General features: G+C 41.2%; 3 protein-coding genes across 3 annotated transcripts; 2 read left to right on the plus strand and 1 right to left on the minus strand.

Moving 5' to 3' along the window:
* The first annotated feature begins 7,637 nt into the window (after positions 1-7,637).
* Positions 7,638-11,229, plus strand: LOC109626096 (syntaxin-2-like). Its single transcript, XM_020081769.2, has 9 exons — positions 7,638-7,758; positions 8,018-8,083; positions 8,199-8,298; positions 9,040-9,114; positions 9,438-9,511; positions 9,691-9,799; positions 10,158-10,231; positions 10,380-10,517; positions 10,605-11,229. The coding sequence occupies exons 2-9, from the start codon at positions 8,033-8,035 to the stop codon at positions 10,809-10,811; spliced, it is 828 nt and encodes a 275-aa protein (XP_019937328.2). The 5' UTR covers positions 7,638-7,758; positions 8,018-8,032; the 3' UTR covers positions 10,812-11,229.
* Positions 11,230-12,306: 1,077 nt separating this feature from the next.
* pgam2 (phosphoglycerate mutase 2 (muscle)) lies at positions 12,307-14,261 on the minus strand. Its single transcript, XM_020081574.2, has 3 exons — positions 13,758-14,261; positions 13,380-13,560; positions 12,307-12,784 (listed from the first exon to the last, which is right to left on the minus strand). The coding sequence occupies exons 1-3, from the start codon at positions 14,172-14,174 to the stop codon at positions 12,615-12,617; spliced, it is 768 nt and encodes a 255-aa protein (XP_019937133.1). The 5' UTR covers positions 14,175-14,261; the 3' UTR covers positions 12,307-12,614.
* Positions 14,262-18,160: 3,899 nt separating this feature from the next.
* nefla (neurofilament light chain a) lies at positions 18,161-20,813 on the plus strand. The gene is made up of 4 exons (XM_020082559.2): positions 18,161-19,307; positions 19,388-19,512; positions 19,730-20,157; positions 20,241-20,813. Exons 1-4 carry the CDS (start codon positions 18,267-18,269, stop codon positions 20,558-20,560), a joined length of 1,914 nt encoding a protein of 637 aa, XP_019938118.2. The 5' UTR covers positions 18,161-18,266; the 3' UTR covers positions 20,561-20,813.
* The last annotated feature ends 1,981 nt before the right edge of the window (positions 20,814-22,794 follow it).

Consider the following 22,794-nt stretch of genomic DNA (forward strand, 5'->3'; position numbering starts at 1 on the left):
TCTACATACTAAAAGTTAGAATTTTATATTTTTTTCCTATTTGAATGCCGATGTCTGTATGAGAGCTGGATGAATGGAATATAAATGAGTGTTATATCTGCTTCATCTTCACTTAACCTCCCCTCTGCCCTCACCATTCATCAAGAGGACACGTGCACTGAAGAATGACAAACGCGGGGGGAACCCACTCCAGCGCCAGACCTTGGAGGTGTGCGTGCAGCCACAAGTGGGTGGCAAAATCACTGAGACACTTCTGTGAGATTTCCTCCTCGTGCTTTCACATCACCAGTTGTGAGAGGAGTCGCTGAAATGCAGATTCTTCTTCTCTGTGTTTCTTTGTCTAGTTTTTTTTTCTGCCTCTGCGATTTAACTATAGATGATATAAGACTGTCATATCTTTAAATAATGTCCCTTTCATCTGTAAGTGAATGAATCGTTCATATATTTATAACGCTCGCAGGTATTGATCTTGAATTTTTATTAATTGCAAATAACACAAAACTTTTTAAATATGTTTTTTAATTTTATTTTGTTACTTCACACACAAAATCTAAAACCTCATCAGGACAAATTGATAATAAACATTGGGTAGATGGATAATGGAGTATCACACACTATCAGAGGTCATTTGAAGTCAGGACACTTTTGCATGTGGATGGAGGAGATGGGGATTAAACCAACCACCCTCTGCCATAATAGAAGCAATCACTAGTACCGATTGTTAGGATGTATTGTATTTCTATTGCTTTTGAGAAAAACAGTATCACATCCAAGATTTAAGAGTTCAGAGTTTATGACAGCCAGTAAGAAGTGGGGATCAGACGTTTGACAGTGATTGGACATCATTTCCATTTCAGGAAGCCTGAAGACAAAAAGGTGGGGGAGGCAGATATGGATTAGAAATATGAATCAACATTAGAGGCCAATCCTCGCCACGAGGTGAAAAGCAGAGGGAAGAAATTTTCCCACCCAGGTCATTACAGAGAATCACTTCAGGCGTACTGTTGTGCCAAGGTTACCTGCGACAGGGCCACCGCTCCACCGCGGCTCTGAGACTGAAACGATCCGGCGTGTTTAACATTCTGCTGTGGGAGCGATTCGGAGCCTGAAGACAATGAAAGTGTGATGGGTCTCGGCTCACTTTTAATCAGCATCACGTAACAAAAGTAAACAATTGCAATTAAAGTAATTAGTGTTGGTTAGACTTCTGTTTTGCTAAACTTGCTGCTGAAAATAGGAATGTTTTACGTCAGAGGAGGCATCGCTCCTCACACAGTCTCTCCATGAACTTATTGACTTCAGTTTTTTTTAACTGTAGCTACTTTAACCTGTGAAGACTTTACAATAAGTAAATATATATGTTTAAACATACAAAAGCAGGGGCGTTTCAAGAAACTTTGGGGGCCCCAGGCAAAAGAGATGTGGGGGGCCCTAGACATAACCCATTCCTCTTCATTTCCTTCATAATCATCGTCCCTCCAGGTTTGATCTGCAGCTAAATGTCATTTGACGACTTTGATTGCTATTATTATTATTATTATATTCATGGTGCGCTCAGATGGGAGAGAAGCTATTCTAGTGTCCCTTCATTGTCCCTCTGAAAAATGAATGCACAATTAAGTGTCTGCAGTTTTGTGCTAAAAATGAATCAGGAGTCATTTACATAAATGGTGCTGGCAGCTTGTTATAAAAGTTAATGAAACTGTGGAGCCAGATCGCCCGAGAGAAAACACTGACAACAAAGTCAAAGTCGAAGCGAGCCAACGCACCTTTCTGTCTCCGTGTGATACCTGCAGTGTCATACAGACACACTTGGGAATTGATATTAAACTAGTGGTGTTAACAGGAGTAAAGATGCTCTATGCCTCAGTTATGATTTGAGACAAATACATCTGCACTAAAATTGACATGAATTACTGTTTCACCTATAGATAAATTCTTTACCATGAAAGATCATGAAAGTCCCTTTGTCCATAGAAAATACAGAAGCTTGAGGTAACTGCCAGTGAAATATATAAAAACTTCCATCTTTATCTGACAGGAAAACATCAAAGCTGTTCTTATCTGCATTTTACTTTGTACTCTAACCTCGATGATTCATTTTTCTGTTGACATCATCACATAGATCTTGTGATGTGGTCTTGCTCATCTAATTTACATCTCATATCCATTTCGACAGGCTGTGAGTAACTTGACCTTTTAAGTTATCTATCATCAGAAACTGCGTATGGAAAAGAGATTTTTCTTTTTCGGCTGAGTCAGTCTCTGAACTGGAATGGCAGTCAGTGGAGCGCCTATCTCCACCAAGGTCCAACAGCCTCCTCATGAAACCACATTTAAATTCACTGGAGCTGCATTTTTAGTTGGATCTGCACCAAATTGGACACACTCATAAAAAATACCAATTTATTTCATCAAGTTCCATGATCCATGAAAATAATTCCCTCCATCTGCACCAAGATCTACGAGGATCTTTCTTGGGTCAAGGAAATCAGTTGAGTGAGAACGCCCTTAAAAATCCATGCAACAACACTGTGGTCAAAATGTTTCTAATGACGCCACATGCTACTAGACCGTCTTAATGTTTGATGTGTCTGTGATGGTGGTGGGAGTTTGCACTTTATCTGTACTGTTTGCTTTGTTGCTCTGGGTCCGGAAGTCCCTCGAAACGCTCCTGTCTGTCCGTCGAACATATATGAGGCGATCGAGTTGATCTGCAGGAGAGAGAAAGCTCCTCGGGGCTGTTTGTTTTAATTTTTAACCTCAGAACACACACTTAAGAGGGTGACAGAGGAGTTAATGAAGAGTGTTGTGCTCCTGTGAAGGACTCCCAAGGGTAGAGCTGTTCAGCGTTAACAGCAATCAAATAGTTTTGTTTTATTTATGTCATCAGGCGATAATGGATGTGCGGTGAAATGTAACACACTCGCAAGTGTTCAGCAGAGGCTGGCGTTTAAATCGATGCCAGGCCGATATCCTGTTTGTTGACTGGACACAGAGGAATTTACATTTAGTCCAGTTTAATGTTCATCACAGTCGCTCCTCTTTTACTCAAAGTGGCAATAATCAATATCTTTATATTGAAAAAATTTCTGAAATGGCTCCTGCATGGTTGTACTTCATGAAGCAGGAGTCTTCAGAGTAACGTTGGAAACTTAACTTTGTGGTTTTACTCTCACTGTTCTTATACGTATATGTTTTTACATAGGATCATGGTTTTCAGCCAGAGATAAAAATGAAAAAGCTAGAATGGCAGAGAGAGAGTGCACACCTCCGCCATCAGTCCCTTTAAATTCAAACTGCAGCATATTTCACAAACTCACAGATATCAGCTCCTAAATGTGCTTGATTGTTTTCATCAAGGTTTAAGAATTATTGTCTGGGAAGTTGGTGAAAATCCTTTGTGCCTAAATTTTATAGTGTCTTTCTTGATTATTGTTCCATCATAATATCATAGATAAAAAAAACAGAGCCAGATTGTGAATCTACTGCCACAAGAATCTGACAGATTAATGTAAAGACAAACTTCTCTCTTCTCTTCTTCACACTTTCACCTCAACATGCATTTCCTACATTTTTCCTCTTTTGGGAAAGATATAAAACACTGTAATGACTATTACAGTAACTAACTGGTTAATTACAGATCACCACACAACATTTAAAATCAATTAACAAGTCCACATATTGTGATAACACAGCTCATTAAACATAAGTGGCTGAATACAGCTAAACTGTTAATTCAGCAGTAATATTTCAATATCCTGTTGTCTGGTTTGAAATCACCAGAATTAGACATTTATTCTTGAAGGAAAATTGAAAGAGAATCATTTAATTTCACTGCAATTTGTTGGCATTTCTTATTTCCTGTGAAGAAGATGGACCCTTTTCTTCATGTTTCCGGTTTCTCAAACAACCCTGATTTATGAGGTTTACCACTGGAAGACTTCTCAGTTTACAGTAATTTATTTTGTACAGTTGGTCCCGTCTCTGCTCCCAATCTCCCTGATAGTCTTAGTGCTGTACTCCACCCACTGCACATTACACGGCTATTATCACATCCAGCTTTTAATCATGGAAATAAAAAGGCAATTAAGCCGGACTGAACTGAGCGTCCACCTCGTACCCCTGCCCGCCTGGTTAATTAGCTGGTTCACGTGTAGGGCGCCTTAAATCCACTTCACAGTTAACTCCTGCCACGAACCAAGTCACCACACACGTCTGGTGATGGTGTTTTTAATAGATGATGACATTTCTCATTTAAAAATAGTTGTATTGCTTCAGGAATATAAGTGAGGTGGGTGTTTGTGTAGAAATATTCAAATTCTCACAGAGGCCTGTTTGAAGGCCGGTGTAAACACTAGCACATTTTTATTATCCCATGAATAATTCAAAATTACACTCAACATTATATTTCCAGGTGATAGTCATACCTGACCTGTGTATTTTAATTCTACCCATTTCTGCTTTGACAAGATTACACAGGAGGTAGCTGACACACATACACACACACACACACACACACACACACACACCAACAGCTGGACTCCTGCCGCTGCTTCGCTGGGGACTCATCATCAGCAATGTGACAAAATTGCTTCCCAGCTGCCTGCCTGCCGACTCCTGAGTGTACCCGTCCGAGAAATCACTGCTAAGCACTGCCGAGCCTGCCAGCAAGCATGCATTATTGATTTTCATTGAAAACTGTTAACAAGAAAAAGTGTGGGCTCGTACTTCTCCACTGGTGGATCATAGCAGGAAGGTTGAGAGGTTAAGTTCCCTCCGGGGCCACTTCTGGTTATAGGTAATAAAAGTGTGATGCTCCTCTTGTGGTGGTTTTGTCTTGTTTGATTTAATTGTATTGGTAACACTTGATTTTAAACCATTTATGAGGAGAATATTAGTATTAATACTGATTTTGGCTCATTATGAATGAGGAAGGGGTTCAGAGGTTAAACCCCCTCACTTGGTTGTGGTTGATTGTCGTTTTGATTAGATTTATTTTATTTAATGTCATCAGTAACACTTCATTTTAAACTGTTTATCAGAAGCATTTCAACACTTAATGAATGATTGACAACACACTAAATTAATATATGCAGCTTTGTGCAAATGATATAAAACAATTATAATTTTGCTATTCCTCAACATGCCCTCCACTGAAGCAGTTATAAAGGAGAAATCAATAAGAAGCAGTACAAAAATATATTATATACCATGTATATTATTATTAATATTGATTTTATCTCAGTTCTTCTCACTCTTTGTTCCCAGACAATCACTCTCTGCTGCCTGAGCTAATTCATGGTGACACTACCAGAGATTGTCTGAGTCCCACCAGCGTTACCACGGCGTGTTACAGCCTCTCAGACGCCTTCATCACTGTTACTCCCACAGAGACGTAGAGGCTGCTGGCACACGTCCGCTGGCGCAGAGCCTTGGCTGATACCTCTGTTTCTAACTAGAGTGTGGACTGGACAGACTGATAACTATGGTAATTAGCAGCATATTAATGTCTGGCCAAAAACAACAGAATCTTCTGTGTCACTGTTTCACACGAAGCCTGTTTGGGGACACTAGAAGAATGTGAGTGGTGTAAATCTCAGTATGTCACTTCTTTGTTTTATTCCTCCTGCTGCACCTTTTTATTCATAAAGCGTAAAATAACTTTATAAATGTTGGCGCATCAGCATCACAATATAATAATGAAATATTTATCCCCACAAACTTATTCTATAGTCTCCTTTGCTGACTCAGATGCCACAGAGTGAACTCCCTGATTTTCTGCCAGTGCATTTCTCATGAAAGGGAAAATAAAATAAAGTATTTCTGAGTCCACTGCATCTGATTCAGGTATTGATCATCATATCTATCTATTAGTTTGTATTATTATCTATCTTTAGTAGTATAGTATCTATCTTTAGTGGTATAGTATAGTAGTAGTAAGTAATTTTAAAATATATATTTCAAAAGTGCTTTGCAAATAAAGATTATAATGATGATGATGATTATTATTATTTTATCACTTAGTGACCAAACAGAGCAAGAGCCTCATATTTACTGATAATAATGTTAAAGCTACCTCTAGTGGTAGAGAGAGAGAAATACATCAAATTTTTAAAAAATCTATATGAAATTGAATTAATTTCATATCATGTATGTTAATCCTATACAGAGGAAAGGTTGCACAGCCTCAGAGAAGGAGTATTTTTCCAAATCTCTCCTGAAATAAATAAGACAAGTAATCCAATGTACATCAGTGAAAAATGAGCCTGAAGAGAAGCACAGGGGCCAAGATACCACACAAGAATCGGTTGTGTTCTGATCTCCTCTTAGAAAAGTAAAAACCTAAATTAAAGCTCATGTTTTCTGTAACAATGCATGCGGTGCTGCCTCCAAATAGTAATTAAACAAACTTGACCTCCTTGGTGGAGGTAATAAAGAATCTTCTGTACTAAGCTCTGAGACATATCATGTTTCATTTAAATGGCATTGCTTTCTTTAAATTCGGTCCATGTTTGGACCCATTCAATATTTTTATGAAATTCCCCGTCATAAAGAAAAGCAGAAGTGACTGAACAGGTTTCTGATGGTGAGATTATTGCCTGCCGGTGAGTGAGCAAACATCCTGCCACACCCTGGTTAACTGTGAGGATCCATCTGCCTTCAGACTTTAGCAAACCAATAAAAAATTTAAACAATCCGCAAACTCTCTCTTGAAAAATGACACAATAACCGAAGCCTGCTTGACTCATGCCCATCGGGAAAACATTTCTGTGGATTTCACCGTGCACCAAGAAACAGAGAAGACATTTTGCACCCACAGGCGCTCGCTGCATTATTCATGAAACCAACACTCCTGATGTGAGAGTGAAGGTCTTCGCCGTGTGTGTCAGTCATGTGAAAAGGCCGCGCTGCAGGTCTCTGAAGGATCTGTGATTTATTTCTCTGCTGGTATTTCTGTCTGAAGCGGCGGACGCAGTGATTCTCACATTTTAACAAGCACAAACTAATTTCCACTTATATGAAGAGACGAGGATCAGATTCAGAAACAAGTCCGTTCACATCATCATGCTGATCCAGCATCACATTCAAATATCGAGCAAAACAAATGAGATTGAGCCCAGAGCTTTTCCACACCAGGCCTTCTGACATGAAACAGGCCAACAAGGATGTTACTGATGGAATTAATGTATTAATGAGCCCATATTTAAAGAACAATATCACCATTATTATTATTATTATTATTATTATTATTCTTATTATTATTCTTATTCTTATTCTTATTATTATTATTATTATTATTATTATCTGGACTAGTAGAGATAATCTTGAAAGTTATTCACAGCGCCCCCCTCAGGTAGGCTGTAACATAACATACACACAACTAGCACAGTTTAAGAAAACAAACGAGAATAATAAGTGTTTCAGACCAAATGATACATTCATTAATCTATTATATTATATTATATTATATTATATTATATTACATTACATTACATTACATTATATTATATTGAATTGTATTGTATTGTATTGTATTGTATTACAGTATGTAATATTATATTATTATCAGTTGCGTGTAGCTGCAGCTTTAACTCACACTCGGGTGTTGTGGTTGTAATGGATACGGGCTCTGTGGCTCTTCCGGTAACGCGCCTGCGTGCCCGCGCTCTGTCTCCTACAGGTGTGCAGAGGACAAAGACACCGGCTGCAGGTACAGGTGGAGTCTCACCGTCTACACAGCGAAACTACCAGGAAGTAACGTCCGTTAGACTTTCTGTTATGACTGATGATGTAGTTATAGTAATAATGTAGCTGAACACACGGAAATACAAGGAAACAAGTTCAACAACTAAAGGTTTTTAAAGCTCGGTGGCTGCAGAGGAAAATGGCTGTAACGTCCAGCTTTCAGCTCCCCAACACTTATCTATGTGTTGATTTGTTTAATTTGCTTTAGTGGATGTTAATGTGCAGCAACAGCCGGAATAGTAGTAATGATAATAATCTGTATTATCAGCAGCAGTCGGATGATATGACAGAATCAACAGAGAGCAGAGGCAACATGGAGGATTTCTTCAAGACGGTAAACTCCCCATGTGTTTTCTTTTCTCTTTGTTATTTCCAGTGACAGTTGTAAGGGTGTAGCTACTGTTTGTATACAAGCGTGTGTGTGTGTGTGTGTGTGTGTGTGTGTGTAGGTGGGGGAGGTGAGAAGCCTCATTGACAAAATCTCCTGTCAAGCAGAGGAGGTGCAGAAGAACCACGGTGTCATCCTCTCCTCTACAAACCAAGACCAGAGTGAGTGCAGCCGATCAAGTTTTTCTCCCCCACGGCCGTTACTAGTTTTCAAAAAGCCAGTACAGAGTGGAACTGTGATGCGGTCACTGTTGGTGCAGATGATATCAGAGATCAGTCCCCTCCTTCAGGGCAAACAGTCTCTGAAAAGACAAACAGAGCAGCAGAAACAAACAGACCTGTGGTAACATGTGTAGAGAAGTAGACTTCACACAGAACCTCGTGTGTTGGCGATTAAGACGTAAAGACATAATATAGAACATGTATCTATATTCTCTGTGTGGGAGCTGATGTCTACAAACATGCTCCTAGACACTAAGCAAACAATATGTGTAAATGAAACCATGTCCAACAAACGTTATCCACCAGGGGTGATTACAGACGATATAAAAAATGACCAGAATACAACTTTCATCAGTAACTATACAACAAAAGTTCAATATACATCGGTATAGTGCTTATGCATTGTGTTAGCATGGTGAGGAGGTACAATACAGTGTTGGTTTTAATCTTCTAATATTCTTTTAATCCATTTTTAAGCTTAAAAGAAAAAATAATGTGACTTTAATGATATTGATATAAGCTTGATTAGCTGAACATGAAGTCTGCCATCTTTGGAGGTAAATCAGTACGGGTGATATCGACAAAGCGGCCATTATTAAATTATTGTTAAATTCATGGCTTAGATCAGAGGACCTATTCAATCTATTTTTTTACGAAGTGAATATATTTTGTCGTGTTTAGCAAACAAGCACAAGCTGGAGCTGCTGATCAGTGAGATCAAGAAGAACGCCAACGCAGTCCGAGCCAAGTTAAAATGTGAGTTCCTTTTTTTTAACAAATGCTCCTTTTGATTTTTCTCGTACTTTATCTCAGGTTGTCATTCGTTGATGTGTTAATCATGCAGCTGTATATAATCACTCATTTATGACAGTGAGGAGGAACGACAGCAGCTTCCACTTCCTCAATTCCTGGGACTGTTTAGTATGTAACACAAGATTTAACTTGCAAATAGACAGAGGAGAAAGGGAGCTGCAGCCCGTGCTACTGCGTCACAAATATTTGTAGAAAAGTAGAAAAGAATCACAACTTTTACCAGCAGACTTTTCTTTTTCTTTCCTTCTGCCCCTTGTTTGTTTTAGCTATGCAGAAAACCCTGCCCATGGAGGAGAACGTTAGAAGGCCCTCTGTCATCGAGCGAATAGAAAAGAACCAGGTTTGTGACGACTTTATTTTGTTAAAGACGTCCGATGCAGAAGGATGATCAACTCTTTATTATATGTGAACGCATCCCTCTACTGACAATGGTCTGTGCACATGATAATTAAACTGACTCCCTGTCGTTTCTGTCTCAATAATCTGCTGGATGATTCTTTTGACCCCCCCCCCCACCAGCACTCACATCTGACCCGGAGGTTTGCAGAGGTCATGCGTGGCTTCCATAACTCACAGATGTCCTTCAGAGACAAATGCAAAGCACAAATTCAGAGACAACTGGAGATCGGTGAGTTTCCAAAAACAAAACAATGGAACCAAAACATAATCCCTTGTTCTTCTGAGTGTTGTGTAAACGCATTTCATGTCTCACACCAGGATCTTAAGTAGCAACAGAACTTGTGGTGGTGTGGATGTGAAGGTCTTTGTAGGAGTCATCAACTGTGTATATAAGAATGGATGCAGACTGCTGCACAAATGACCAGCAGGGGGTGACTCCACTGCACATTCATGATCATGTATAAAACTGTGGCCTATTGTTATTGATGATGTCGGTCACCTGATGCCTGCACAAGCCTGTTTTAAGTGATGTATTTATGTTTAATGTTAATTTAATCTGAACATTGTCCTCAACCTTTGTCTGTCAGTGGATCGAGTGACGACAGATGAGGAGCTGGAGGTGATGCTGCGTCGTGACAGTCTCACCATCTTCATATCTGATGTTGGTGGAATTTCATTAAGTTCCCTACACAATAAATGGCTATTCAATAGTTAGCAATAGATACTTGAGCTTAGTTTTTGTTGTTGGTTATCAGTTGCTTGATGGAGAATATGAAAATAATTGGTGCATGTTTTGTTTCCTTTCACAGATCAACTCCAACAAGCCGATTTCCAGCGAGGCTCTGAGCGAGATTGAATCTCGTCATCAGGATATCGTCTGTCTTGAGTCCAGCATCAAAGAGCTGCATGAGATATTTACTGACACGGCCATACTGCTGGAAATTCAGGTAAGACGGCCGCTTCATTTTGATGCACTGATAAACAGTCATGGGAGCAAAATCGGACTTGCGGCAATTCTGCTTTTCTTCCATCAGGGGGATTTGATCAACAACATAGAAAAAAATGTGACGAGTGCTGCAGAGTACGTAGATGCATCCAAACAGGAAACCAATAAAGCCGTTACATACAAGAAGAACCCTTATAAGATAGCATCTCTACCAGACTTCTTCAAACCCTTCAAGAGGCAAACCACTGCAAAAACTGCAGCTGATCATAACACCTCAGACCTGGACCATGACTGAGCTCCTGAACCTGTTTGAACATCGACTGCATCAAACATGCTGATCCACATCAAAGCCTCGGCCTGATCTTTTTTTAATGAACAGTCACTTTGAATTTTGAAATTCTTTTATAATCACCTGTAAATTGAAAGTGCCAAGGCTGCGGACCAACCTCAGCATGTGACCCTGCCTGTGGACAAATGCAAAAGAGAGAAAGCTGCATTTGTCTAAAAGGACACTAACTCGCTCACAATCAGCTTGTGTTGCTCTTAGTGGCCAGGAGGTGGCATGACAACATCAAATGTGACTCAACCATGGTCATGAACCTCTGCTTATTGTTTGATTTGATGTTTTAGAAATGTAATGTAATGTTGGTGATTCTCTGTGTGTTCATAAACTAATACTAATCCTGAATTAAATCTGTTGCATGTGATCAGTTTATCTTTGTCACTGGTCATACTTTCTATAACTTTTCATAAACCATCATCACCCAGTTCAAATTTAAATTTGTCCAAACCTTTATAGAATTTACATTTACTTCCCCCTAAGTTGTGTCATTTGTCAACATTAGCATGTTAACATGAACTCAGCACTATACTATTAACTAATTAGTGCTATTAACTAACACTAAATGTTAGCATGCTAACATTAACTAATAGCACTAAACTGGTAAATATTATGTTCTATTAACTATTAGCACCAAACACTCAATATAAGCAGGCTGATATTTACTCAGGGCAACAGACTATTAACTGTTAGTGCTATTAACTAAACACTTAGCCTGCTAAACCAAAAATCTGTCATTTATCTGTTCTGGTGGCTCCTAAAACATCTTTAATAAAGTGTTTAATATCTAGTGAAGGATTCTAAGGTTCCCTTTGGTGTTAGACTGGGTGGTGATCTGGGGACTGGAAAGATTCAATTCATCATTTCATATTCATCAACCCATCCTGTGACCCTGAATGACCTCTCCTAACCATAGCCGGTATAGAAAACCACAGGCTGCAAGTGTTTCATCATGTATTGATTCGCAGTGATGTTTTCTCTGTGCCAGAAATGATCACTTGTATTGATATATACAATAATGTATGAATTCATTCTAACCCTCCAGACACCTATTTAGGTTTTTCCTCTAATTCATGATCCGTCTCCGTTGGTTTCGCTCATTTACGTCTGATAGCTTCTTAAAATGACTCTCTGTTTGTGTTTGTCATTGTGATCTGACCGGAGCAGAGCGTAGGGAAAAAACTCAGTCAAGCCTTCTCCTGCATCATGGGAAAACTGCCAAGATGAACCCATTGACTCTCTCTCATTCTCTCTCTCCTCCTCCTCCTCCTCCTCCTCCTCCTCCTCCTCATCCCCTCTCTACCTCACGGATTCGATTTCACAGCACCTTTGCACTTTGCTGAAACCACTCATTTCCAAATGGGAAAGAATAGGTGTAAGAAACGTGGATGATAATGTAATCTCAAGAAAGACACGATCAGCATAAAGAAATCAAACAGACACAGGCCTATACATAAAAATATGGTTTCTTTATTGGTTGTGGCAGCGTGGTGGGGCCCACAAAATAGGGCTAGGTCACAATTTAAAAGGGCTGAATGTGAGGCCAGGCTGCCTGCGTGGATTGACAGGTCATCACTCTGTCAGTCGATGAAACAAACAAGGCTGAGGTGCTGAAAATGGCCCGTCTCCAAAAGAACCATTAAACAATCCCCCTGTTGGAATGGACTACAAGGTTGGATGAGTGGAAAAGGAAAGGTTGACTGATGAAGGGTGGAGGGAGGGACGAGTCTCTTTTTCTGTCTCCTCACCAGAGCAGGTTTACTTCTTGGCTTTACCCTGAGCGGCCACGGCCTCCATGGCCTTCCTTACGGTTTCCTTATCGCCGAGGAAAGCCATGGGCTTCACGGGCTTCAGGTTTGCATCCAGCTCGTACACGATTGGGATTCCCGTGGGCAGGTTGAGCTCCATGATGGCTGCGTCGGACATACCTAGAAACACACAGACATGCAGATCAGCATATTGAACCTCGGCAATGTAACTGATAGGATATAAAAGTGTCTGGAGCTCATAGGTTTACGGGAAGGACAACAGTCTCACATGATAAAACCAGTCAGCAGGGCAGGTTTTCTATCCAATTGTATTATAAGTTATTTTTATCACTGCAATTTATAATGAATAGGAAACTCGATCTACTTCTGTGTCTCATTCCATTTTGCACATGACACTCTTGGGTTTGTAAAACTCCTTATCGTATGGCCACTCCTGTAAAAAGTTTAACCTTTCTACATAAAGGTCGTGACTGTAACGGGAACCAGGCTCATGACCCGCTCCCCTGTCCCTGAGCTGGAGTGCGAGAGTCCCTGCAGGCTATTTATACTCACTGTAATCCACAACTGTCTCTGAGTGTGTCTCTCTGCCTTGGCCTTGTATGCAAATGCTGTGAAATCTATCGTAAAACTGAAATCTTGAAAAGGTTTTATAACTTTAAGTTCCACATCTACCTTTCACTGCACCACTTTCCTCTTCATTGTCCTTTATTGTTTTATGTCCACCTGCTGCAGTGACTGACTCTGCAATGCTCACCCTCTAAGTGCTTGACGATGCCACGGAGACTGTTGCCATGGGCAGCGATGATAACGTTCTTCCCAGCTTTGATTTCGGGAGCGATGACGTCGTTCCAGAAAGGCAGAGCACGGGCGATGGTGTCCTTCAGGGACTCGCACAAGGGCAGCTCGCCGGGCTTCAAGCCCTTGTAGCGCCGGGACTGGAGGTGGGGACGGGAACAGAATGGCAGTTGTTACATAACTGTCAGCAGAGTAAATTAGTTTTGAAATTTGTATTATTTAAAGTAAATTTATGCCAATAGCTGTTTTATGGTATGTGCAGTATCTTTAGGGAATGATTAATTGAAGACAATAGTCATATTAATATATTAATGTCCATAAGTTACACTTGTCTTACCTCACTGATGATTTTGTGGTAAGAGTGGTCTTTGTCCATGGGTGGAGGTGGGATGTCAAAGGAACGGCGCCAGATCTTCACCTGCTCTTCACCGTGCTTTTCAGCTGTCTCAGCCTTGTTGAGACCGGTGAGGCCTCCGTAGTGGCGTTCGTTCAGACGCCAGGTGCGAATCACAGGCAGCCACATCTGGTCCGTGCCCTCCATGATTGTCCACAGGGTCTTGACGGCACGCTTCAGCACAGAGGTGTAGCACACATCAAACTTGAAGCCTGCATCCTTGATGGCCAGGGCACCGCGCTTGGCCTCCTCCATACCCTTCTCGCTGAGGTCGGCATCAAACCAGCCGCAGAAGCGGTTCTCCTGGTTCCAGGCGCTCTCGCCGTGGCGCACGATGACCAAACGATGCACAGCAGTCATGCTTACAGTTTAGAGTTAACCCAGACACAGTGCCCTCAGCCCTTCTAAGTTGTGCACACACACTGGCCGACAACAGTGAGGCCAAACCAGCATACCAGCCTCCTTTTATAGCAGCCTGGATAGTGGCAGTGAACAGCGGACAGGCCTCATTTATTTTCCACCTGTGAGCGACACTCATGCACTGATGGACATGCAGGAGCAGCCAGTAGCAGCAGAGGTCTGGTGAGCTGGTGGGACATGTGGTGGTCTCGAAGGCCAGAGGTCAGACATTAGGCCAAAATAGCAACATGACTTTTAAACTAAGGTCTATGGAACAAAAGTGTAAAGATCAGCGTTGGTTGCAAAAAGGCAACTGGACGCAGTCTCAGATGAGCAGATTCATAACTGAAGTGGAGCTTGTGTGTTTAGACAACATCACGTATATGTGCTCAGGGTTTATATCATGTTGAATAACAAAGACACGGTGCTTCCTGCAGGTTTGCTCAGTGTTATGACTGTCAGGGGGAAATCCTCAGATGACATGGAGCCATAACACAGTTAAGAGTTGTGTACAGCATGCACTCATCTGCTTTCTCTCTCTGTACATGTGCCAGTGCCAACACAACACCACAACCTCTCCTGCTACCATAACACATAGTCATTGTACCTGTGCTTGTTTAGAAGGAGCAGATACTGTTTCTTGATTAAAATGAATATAGTTTTTCCTCTCATGTTACACCAGCACATCCACAGACTCTGTGCAGCCCTAAAAACTGTTACCCTTCTACACAAGTCTGAAAAATAACCATCACTGTCCTCTGGGCAGGAAAAACACTAAAAAGCATGTGAACTTCTTCCTGTTCTACAACCTGATCAGTTGTAACCTTTGAAACTTTCATTAGGCTCCATTATTCTACTCATTTTCACTTCCTGACAATATCCAGACAAAGAGTCACCTTTCAGACAAGACATGTTATATCATTATATACAGACCAAACAACATCATCCATTACTTTACATGAAAAGACTGAAGTTTAAGCTATACATGAAGTATTTCTTAGAGAAATGAAAAAGACCATAAGTATTTAAAAAGAACACATTTATTTATTTGATAGTGCTGTAGTGTTTATGTATGTTAATGCACCATGTCACTGTTTCTATGTTTTCATTGACCAGTAGGTGTCACTAGTGTTCAACTTAAAGACTCAGAAAAAGCTTCTTGATACATCTGGTTAGAAAACATCATGAAACTTCTTCTCATCAACTGAAGCTTCCCAGAGATCTGTGACCTACGTACTAGCTCCTCAGATGCATCATATAAATAATACATTGATACATGTTAAACGTTAAAATACTTCATAGAGCAATTCTTAAAGTGTTATTTCTGTATGTCACCTGTAGGGGTAGCTGTAGTATCATTTAAACAAACACGTTTTATGAGTGCCATGCAACATTTCAGGCTGCAGTCAGTATGATTGATGAAAAGTTATTAAATAAAAGCATCTGAGAAATAAAAAAGTTTTAGAAAGAAAATGTTGGAGCTCTGTGTATTTATGTAATGTTACTAGGTGTATCAGTTGTATATATTGTATATGTATATGGACCAAAAGATTACATTTGCATTTAAACTTTTGCATTTGCACTAGAACATAATTATATTTTAGTTAATGATTCGATTTAATGTCTTGACTCTTGTTTCATTCCACTGAAAATGTTATATCCTGATATCTTCTTCTAGTATCCTTCCTTAAATGTTGAGAAGTGACAGCGCTGTGAAACTTACAGAGACAAAAGTGCTGATGAAGGTTGGAAATGGAGCCCGAGTGTCATAGCTGAGCTGTCAAGCAAAGTCAATGTCTATTGTCCCTTTCAATCAAACTATCATCCATGAAAAGAAATAAAGAGAAATCCAATAGTCCCCAGTAATAATTATAATGGAAATCCAGACCTCAGGTCAACCTGCATCGTATGATCATGAAAAGGAGGACGGGTTATTGTACTAAAAAGAAACTACAAATCCCATTGTAAAAAAGCTAAATATGAAAAGACAAAATAAAAAGTTGACATCATGGAGATTGAATTCTGAGCCTTCAGCCTGTTCATTGTTTTGGTTTTATGGCACATCTACTGTATGATACTAATTAAATCCCATTTAAGAAGCTCAGATAAATTCACTTTGTTCATCCTGTTCAAACATCTTGCAGCTTAAGCTTCGTGAGTTTGTGGAACTTAACTGTGAAGTGTTAATTTTGTTTCTGGGTTTTTTTTTCTGATAAATGCATTATAAAATCCTGATAAATACGTTTTTTGAAATAAAACTAAATCATTAATATCATCACCAATAAGACAATTCTTGATTGTCTATCGAGGTGCAAACTTGAAATGAAAATACTTATATTTCACAGCTGTGTGATGCTGTCATCAGTTTAGCTGTGATTCCGGAAGTAAGTGGAAATATACAGTAATAATTTGATACTCAGGCTGATGCTGAGGTGAGTTGACTTCACAGAGACAAGCAGCTCCTCAGAAAATGGAACTTAAAGTGAGTGAATTTGTGTGGGAAGAGAAGTTAACGGTCCGTTTTCTCTGTTTCATTTCCCCAGGTCCTGTAAGCATCTAATCTGCTGAAGATAAAAAATCTGATTGTCAGGCCGGGAAAAATGTACACGGAGGAGAATGTGTGATCACAAGTGTTACGATGACTCAGCCTGCAGCAGAGCCACATGCAGCTCCCACTGAAGTCCCCCCACCTCCCACAACACCAAGCACTGAGGGAGGGGGCTTTGTGCTGAATTGGTAAATTACTGGAGCAGGTCATGCACATACACACACAAAGATATTCACACTTCTTGCACACACTCAAATGCACACACAGGTATTGCTGCAAACCACTGCAATATACGCTGCATTTATGCATGGGGCTCAAGAGCCAAACAATCCTCCCGACATAAACTTCACTGAGCCTCTGCATACTGCACCTGCACACACCCACACACACACACACACACACACACACACTCAGCTGTTTCAGCCTAAGTGTTGTGGTTTTGTGTATTTATTGTGTTAATGTCATGTGGCACAATCTGGTACAATTTCATTACGTATAAGATTTTCGTTTATGCAAAAGAAGCATGTCACAAAAACTTCACTTCATCTCAATGTGTTTTTGTATCGTCATTGCACAGTGAACAATAAAATGAAACGTCTCAGTGGTACATGAAGTCACATAAAGTGGACACATTACAGTTTAATAGATAAATTACTAGATGAAAGTGTAATCCTTTAGTTATCCTACAAATTTTAAACTTTAATCAGAGTAAGAATCTCAACAGCAGAACTTACTGACTGTCACAGATACTCTTACATCGTGTTTGGGTGGGATTGTGTCACTGCAGGTCTTTTGAGGTTATGGCTGCAGTTCCACTCTCCACCACAAGGAGAGATGCTGTGTCACGGCTGTAAAATCAAGGACACCCCCCACCCTCCAACTCCCCCCACCCCACCCCCACCCCCACTCGCGGTGAAGATACAACACAATAAACATGTCTAAACCATGTTTTTTCTCGATATGATAAATAACATAATGCATCACAGTTATTTTCCATTTTACTGTCGTTATGTTCCAGACTCAAGGTCTCTATTAAAGCTGGTGACATGATCTATTGTTTCTTTGGATTTTTGTTTCTATTGTTGCACAAACAAACTGTGATAAACAGTTTGTTAACCAATATCATAAATAATATATAATAATAAAACTCCTTTCTGCATCAGAAATGCTAAAGAAAACAGAAACATGCAGTTTTTTTACAGATGAATAATATATAAACTTCTTTCTTCCCTTCTTTCCCTCTTTCTTTCTCGTTTACCTCCTACGCTCATTCCCATGGTTCCTCTCTGTCTCATTTCTCGCTGTTGCAGTGTAAGCCTATCGTGCCTGCATTGTCAGAGTTTGGAGAAAGCGCTTGCGTCAGAGCTCGGTGTCGGACTATAAAAGCTCAGGCTGCTGCAGCAGAGAGCAGTTGAGGCTTAAACCTGAGCCCTGCGTACATCTCCACACACACACACACACACACTGAGGAGAGGGAGAGCAGCCAGTGCTCCCACTACTCAGCCATGAGTAGCATCGGATATGACCCCTACTATCCCACCTCGTCGTACAGACGATGGTATGTCGAGGCTCCCCCTCGTGTGACTACCAGAGGGAGAACCCACTCCGTCTACTCCTCCCATGCCTCCCCGCTGTCCTCCTCCCGTTTGCAGTACTCCTCTCCCGGCCGGGTGCTGCTCTCCTCCTCCTCAATGACCTCGTCCCTGGAACTGGAGCTCAGCCAGGCGTCCCAGGTCAGCTCTGATTTTCGTACTGTACGCACCCAAGAGCGCGGCCAGCTGCAGGAGCTCAACGATCGCTTTGCCGGCTTCATTGAGAGAGTGCGTGAGCTGGAGCAGCAGAACCGTGCTCTGGAGGCAGAGCTGCTGCTGCTGAGGCAGAGGCACTCTGAGCCGTCCCGCCTGAGAGCGCTGTATGAGCAGGAGGCCCGCTCCTTGAGAGCCGCAATGGAAGAGGCCAGGGCAGAGCAGCAAGCTGTCCTGGGCCAGAGAGAGCGACTGGAGCAAACCCTGAGCGCCCTGCAGGGTCGATATGAGGAGGAAGTTCTGGCTCGAGAAGAGGCCGAGGGCAGACTGATGGAGACCCGTCGTGAGGCCGACCAGGCTGCTTTAGCTAAGGCTGAGCTGGAGAAGAGTATCGAATCTCTGCTGCAGGAGCTGGCCTTCCTCAAGAGAATTCACGAAGGTGAGCTCGCCGAGCTGCAGGCCCAAGTCCAGCTGGGCGTCCAGGTGGCTGTCGAGTCTGAGGCCGCCACTCCAGATCTCTCCGGGGCTCTCAAGGATATCAGGTCCCAGTACGAGAGGCTGGCAGCGAGGAACATGCAGGCAGCTGAGGAGTGGTTCAGAGGGAAGGTAGGCTCCCTGAGTGAAACCGTGGCCCAGCACAGTGACGCTGTGAGGAGCTCCAAGGATGAAGCAGGAGAGTACCGACGCCAGCTCCAGGCCCGGCTGCTGGAGATCGATGCATGCAGAGGCCTCAACGGATCCCTGGAGAGACAGCTGCATGAGATGGAGGAGAAGCAGAGTGCTGAGATAACTGCCATGCAGGTCAGCAGTGCCACTATGCCGTTTTCATTTCATCATGTTGCATGTTTTATGTTCTTGTGTCTTTTCTTTCTTCATTTCAGGACACCATTGGAGATTTGGAAGGCGAGCTGAGGGGCACCAAACAGGAAATGGCACGCTACATGAAGGAGTACCAGGACCTTCTGAATGTCAAGATGGCGCTAGACATTGAGATTGCTGCATACAGGTGAGAAGCCAAAGACATCGAAGAGGTCGTATTACTGTTTGTTTAGCATGTTTAAGTTCTGCGTCAATTATATGAGGAAACTCGAATTTAAGATTCAAGGTATTCACATGATCGTTTAAGGTGAAAATATTAATCATTTAAGTAAGTAGTGCATGATTAAATTCTACACTTTTATGGATAAATTACGATAATCCGATAATCTAATTGAACTATACAGGAAGCTGCTGGAAGGGGAGGAGTCCCGCTTCAGTGGTGGAGTTGCCGGGGGTGTGTCCTCTTTCTACGGCCACTCTTTGTCTGCGCCCTCCTACGCCCGGCCCCTCCTCTCCAGCCTGAGCTCTGGCCCCTCCTACCTGATGACATCGCGCCTGCTCAGCTCCAGCTTCAGCACCACCGAGGGGATCATCTCCGCCAGCCACGCCCAGCAAGCTGAGGCCAGCCCACCCGGCGAGGAGGAGGAAGAGGAGGAAAAGGGAGAAGAGGCAACAGAAGAGGAAGTAAAGGAGGAAGAGGAGGCAGAGAAGGAAGAAGAAGGAGGAGAGGAGAAAGATGAGGAAGAAGGAGGAGAGGAGGAAGGAGATAAAGAGAAAGAAGATGAGGAGGAGGCTACTGAAGGAGGTGAAGAGGCTAAGGGTGAAGAAGAAGGTTAGTGCATCTTTTTCTTTTATAATATGTTAATTGAAATTATGGGTCACAATGACAATTAATAATGTAATGTATTGATACAGGTGGTGATGAGGAGGAGGTGACCGACGCTGCTGAAGAAGAGGAGACAAACAACAAAGAAGACAAAGAGGAGACTGAAGTCAAAGAAGAAGCACAAGAGGAGGAAAAATCAGATGGAGCTGATGACAAAGAGCAGGAAGCAAAAGAAGAAGTGAAAGAAGAGAAGGAAGAAGCAGAGAAGAGTGAAGAGAAGGAAGAGAAGGAAGAGAAATCGGATGCCAAGAAGGAAGACAAAGCAGCTGCTCCCAAAACAGACGACAAAGCTGACGTCAAAAAGGAGAAAGGTGAAGAAAAAGTGGCAGCAGCAAAGAGCACAAAGTAGAAGAAGTAGACAGGTAGTCTCAGTAAACCTCCGTCAGAACCGTCCAAGTACAAAAACCACAGCTCGATAACCAGGCCTCAGCGCTATCTCTCAAACCTGCTTGTCAAAACAGTTCATTTAAAGGAGCAAATCAAGGTTATCTGCCTGCAAATATCCAGACTAGTCCATAAAGGTCTGTGTGCACATGTCCTGTATATGGAGAGTAAAACAGTGTGTGAGTTCCTGTTCGTTCAATAAACACTTCTCAAAGTCATATGTGTGTCCTCGATTTTGACTAAAGCACAAGTCCTCATACAAACAGCATTAATAAGCAAGTACTGAGTTCAAACCACCAGAAGGCCGTTGTGCTGCAACATGTGGCCGATGCTAGTCAATTTGAGCTAATGTTAGCAAATGGATGCGAGACATTGCTGTGTAACCAATTCTCTTGTCTATTTGTGCTTCTGTTACACACATGTAGCGTGGCACGATGGACCACAACAATAAAAAACTAATTAAAGTCACTTTACCTTGAGATATGTTTGTTTCTTGTGCTTCTCGGATGATATTTTAAAACATTTTTGTAGAAAAACAAAAGTAGAGAATATTAAAATAAAATTGAAATGTTATCATATGAGGGATGAAGTAAAACCAAAAAAGTGGGGATTCATACATATATGATGGATTGAAAATTAATAATATCTTTTTAATCACTTGAAAAGACGACAGATGTGTTTTAAATATGTCTTTTTTCACAACTAGCTCAGATGAATCATGGGGCATCAAGGACATATTAACACATTCATGCTAAACCTTGATTTTAGTTCAACAGCGGCCACTCTGACTGCAAGAGGTAATGACAGGATGATTCCAAATGCTACGAAGACATCAGCAGAATGATTCAGCAATATCAGTGAGGCTACACAACAACACTTTATCGGTAGTTTGTTGATATTTGCAAATATTAGTCACAAAATCAGTCCGCAGCCGGTCTTAACATGTACACTCAATATGAAGGTGGGTGATGCACCTGCACCTCCTCCCAATATCCAGAAACGAAGCCGAAATACCCCGGATACCGCTGCCTCCATCTTAGGTTTTGGGCATCATGAGGAGCTGTGCTGCAGTGATCACATTGGTGTCAATCCATGGATTCAATAATGAGTTAGTCTCAGCTGTCAATCACGGTGCTGCACCCCATTCCCAAATAAATAAGTAGAAGCAAACACTGGAAATAAGATAATAGACTTTATTTGACGTGGTATTCGAATTTTTAGTTTGGTCCATGTCCTTTGAACTAACATGACCTATGGCCTTTGCAGCCCACCACCAGGGGGCAATCAAGATATTTTGGCCTCAGTTTCGGGGAGCTGTCATGTCGTCCATCATTATATACAGTGGATGTGATGTGTTGCCCTGGTGATGGGTTTGAAACATTGACAATATAGAGTCCTGTTTGCAGTTTTAATGTCCGTCGTCATTACTAAATGTCGCTGCTGACAAGAACAACAACAAAAAATCCACATACTGTATATAATAAAACATGCTGCATTTAAAACCTGTTGGAAAAGTTGTTCAGCAGAACATTCGTCAAATCTAAAGCTTAAAGGTTCAGTGGTTAAGATTTAGGTGAAAGGATCTATTGGCAAAAATTTAATGTAGAATAATCCTAATGATGTTTTCACTAGTTCGTTTCATCTAAATTGTATGAATTGTAGTTTTCTTTACCCTAGAAAATACTTTTACATGGAGGGGACCTTCTCTACAGAGGCTGCCATGTTTTTTACTTCAGTCCAGACTGAACAAACTAAACACCTTTTCAGTTTTTATGACAACTGAAGCTACCACAGGCTCTTTTTCATGTTTGGAAGGAGAGGGTGAGGTGAGGGGTGTTCAGCTGCAACATGCAACTTCAACACTGGATATCACTACATTCTACACACTGCACCTTTAAGAGATAAATCTTTTAACTTTTCTTTGACAATTTAATAACAGATGAGCACAGAAATAAATCTCATCCAGATTTTATGACTCATCCAAATTAAATATCACCACTGAAAATGTCATTAGAAACTATTGATAGCATTTAATTAAAGACAATTTCTGGATTGAACTAAAGGACATCTTTAGTTGATAACAATTTTAAAACTAATTTCAACAGAATGTTTTGATTATGACCTGCTTTTCTCCAAATTATATTTATTTCTGGATATTAATCATACATTTAATCTCAGATATTCATGTGCCCACTTCCT

Source organism: Paralichthys olivaceus, chromosome 18, assembly GCF_024713975.1.
Source record: "Paralichthys olivaceus isolate ysfri-2021 chromosome 18, ASM2471397v2, whole genome shotgun sequence".
Classification (NCBI taxonomy): domain Eukaryota; kingdom Metazoa; phylum Chordata; class Actinopteri; order Pleuronectiformes; family Paralichthyidae; genus Paralichthys; species Paralichthys olivaceus.

Coding starts and splice junctions, on each gene's coding strand:
- pgam2 (XM_020081574.2), bottom strand. CDS start 14,174: ATGACTGCTGTGCATCGTTTGGTCATCGTGCGCCACGGCGAGAGCGCC. Junction 13,561..13,757: donor ACCACAAAATCATCAGTGAG/GTAAGACAAGTG, acceptor CCCCACCTCCAG/TCCCGGCGCTACAAGGGCTT. Junction 12,785..13,379: donor CATCGTCAAGCACTTAGAGG/GTGAGCATTGCA, acceptor GTGTGTTTCTAG/GTATGTCCGACGCAGCCATC.
- LOC109626096 (XM_020081769.2), top strand. CDS start 8,033: ATGACAGAATCAACAGAGAGCAGAGGCAACATGGAGGATTTCTTCAAG. Junction 10,232..10,379: donor TCACCATCTTCATATCTGAT/GTTGGTGGAATT, acceptor TTCCTTTCACAG/ATCAACTCCAACAAGCCGAT. Junction 10,518..10,604: donor CCATACTGCTGGAAATTCAG/GTAAGACGGCCG, acceptor TTCTTCCATCAG/GGGGATTTGATCAACAACAT.
- nefla (XM_020082559.2), top strand. CDS start 18,267: ATGAGTAGCATCGGATATGACCCCTACTATCCCACCTCGTCGTACAGA. Junction 19,308..19,387: donor CTGAGATAACTGCCATGCAG/GTCAGCAGTGCC, acceptor TCTTCATTTCAG/GACACCATTGGAGATTTGGA. Junction 20,158..20,240: donor GGCTAAGGGTGAAGAAGAAG/GTTAGTGCATCT, acceptor GTATTGATACAG/GTGGTGATGAGGAGGAGGTG.